Source organism: Pyxicephalus adspersus, chromosome 12, assembly GCF_032062135.1.
Source record: "Pyxicephalus adspersus chromosome 12, UCB_Pads_2.0, whole genome shotgun sequence".
In the NCBI taxonomy this organism is placed as follows: Eukaryota; Metazoa; Chordata; class Amphibia; order Anura; family Pyxicephalidae; genus Pyxicephalus; species Pyxicephalus adspersus.
Window position 1 is genome coordinate 8629186 of NC_092869.1, and position 1497 is coordinate 8630682.

The window sequence follows — 1497 nt, forward strand, 5'->3', positions numbered from 1 at the left end:
GTCATAAGATAATCTGTGAAGTTGTCTGCCAGGTGGCGAATGCAGCTTTCCAACTTTATGCTCTTTAAGTGTTTGGCCACAAATGCGCCAAAGCTAATTAAAGTAACAATCCGGCCCCAGTTCGTAATTCCATCGCTGAAGACCATAGAGGGAACTTCAGAAAGTTTTTGAATGTCATCTTCAGTTTGTATGGACAGTCTCTGCAACATTCCTAAAAAAAAGAAGGAAGGACAACTAAATACCCAAGTAAACATTTGGCAATTTTAGCAAAGGCAGGCATACCACTGATCAAAACTAGCCAAGGGTCTGAGGATGCCCTTTTTATAAGAAATGGTGGTTGGCAAATGAGACAACTAGGAAATCTCTGGGGTAGATTTGTTAAAGGAACCTATCAACCTCCGACAGATTTCCCACAATTGACTTGTTGACCTTGCAAGGTTCTTCCTTGGATGGTCACTGACCTGGAACAAGAATGTGCCTGTCAGATGTTTTGATGCCTCACGGTCTACATGCCTATTCCAGGTCAGCAACTTCTTTATTACCAGAACAAATTATTATGCCAGTACCAAACTATGCAGGTTTAAAAACAAGTCGGCTTACAAAATTCTATGCTCAAAGGTTCTCCTTCAAACAAACACCACATTACAGCTGCTTCACATAGCAATTAGATACCCCACTGCTTTTGAAATTTGATTGGCCGTTTCAGACAGCAATTTCAGCCCACAGCTGTTCTCTTTCTTCACTATTATGGTAACTTCTGCAATTACTCTAAAAAAGCAGAAGCAGCCCTGCAGGAAGATACGTGGCTTTTGCAGAGATATCAGCTCATTGCACAGTCCAACAGTAATTGCAGAAACTCAAAGCAACCTTAAGCAGCCATTCTCCACCAGGGTTCTGTGGAAGCTTGGGGTTCCTACAGAAGTTGCCAGATGTTCCTCGCGCGGTGGCCGATTATCCTCCCATAAGATGATGTTTGCATAGTTCAGTGGTCAAGATTACTTGGTATAGAGGATGAATATAATCAAAGATCTTTGCAGCAGTCTGTTGCATTTTTTCCCCCACTCACTGGCAACCAAATCAAAAATCACTTTTCCCCATTCATTAACTAAAGTGTTCCTTCTCACATGAACAATTTTTTTAAGGGTTTAGGGTAAAAAAGTTAAGAAGGCTGCTCTAGAACAATATGTAGACTTGCATTCCTGTATTGAAACGCTGTCACTTAAACAATGGCTGCACATAATAAAAGAAAATTGAGGAAACTGCAAAGTTTGAATGAATACAGTTGGCCAAATTATGAAGATGCAGGACCTCTTACTGCCTTTGATCTTATAACAATACTTATTAAAGTTCCATTCACAAACCTGGTAATCTGTATCCAGTGTTGGTTTTGAACCATCTGGGTACTGAATACCTAAAAGATGCCATTTCTCAGCTCTGTATAGAAATGACTAAACCAACTTTAGGACTTTCTAGGCTTCTACAGTTTCCCATAATGGA

General features: G+C 40.3%; 1 protein-coding gene across 1 annotated transcript in view; it reads right to left on the reverse strand.

The window, feature by feature from the left end:
* Positions 1-1497, reverse strand: part of MCL1 (MCL1 apoptosis regulator, BCL2 family member) — a gene marked incomplete in the record, with an annotated part of 5738 nt that overhangs the window by 1901 nt on the left and 2340 nt on the right. The window contains 1 exon segment of the mRNA XM_072427831.1: positions 1-211. Coding sequence (XP_072283932.1) covers positions 1-211 — 211 coding nt within the window.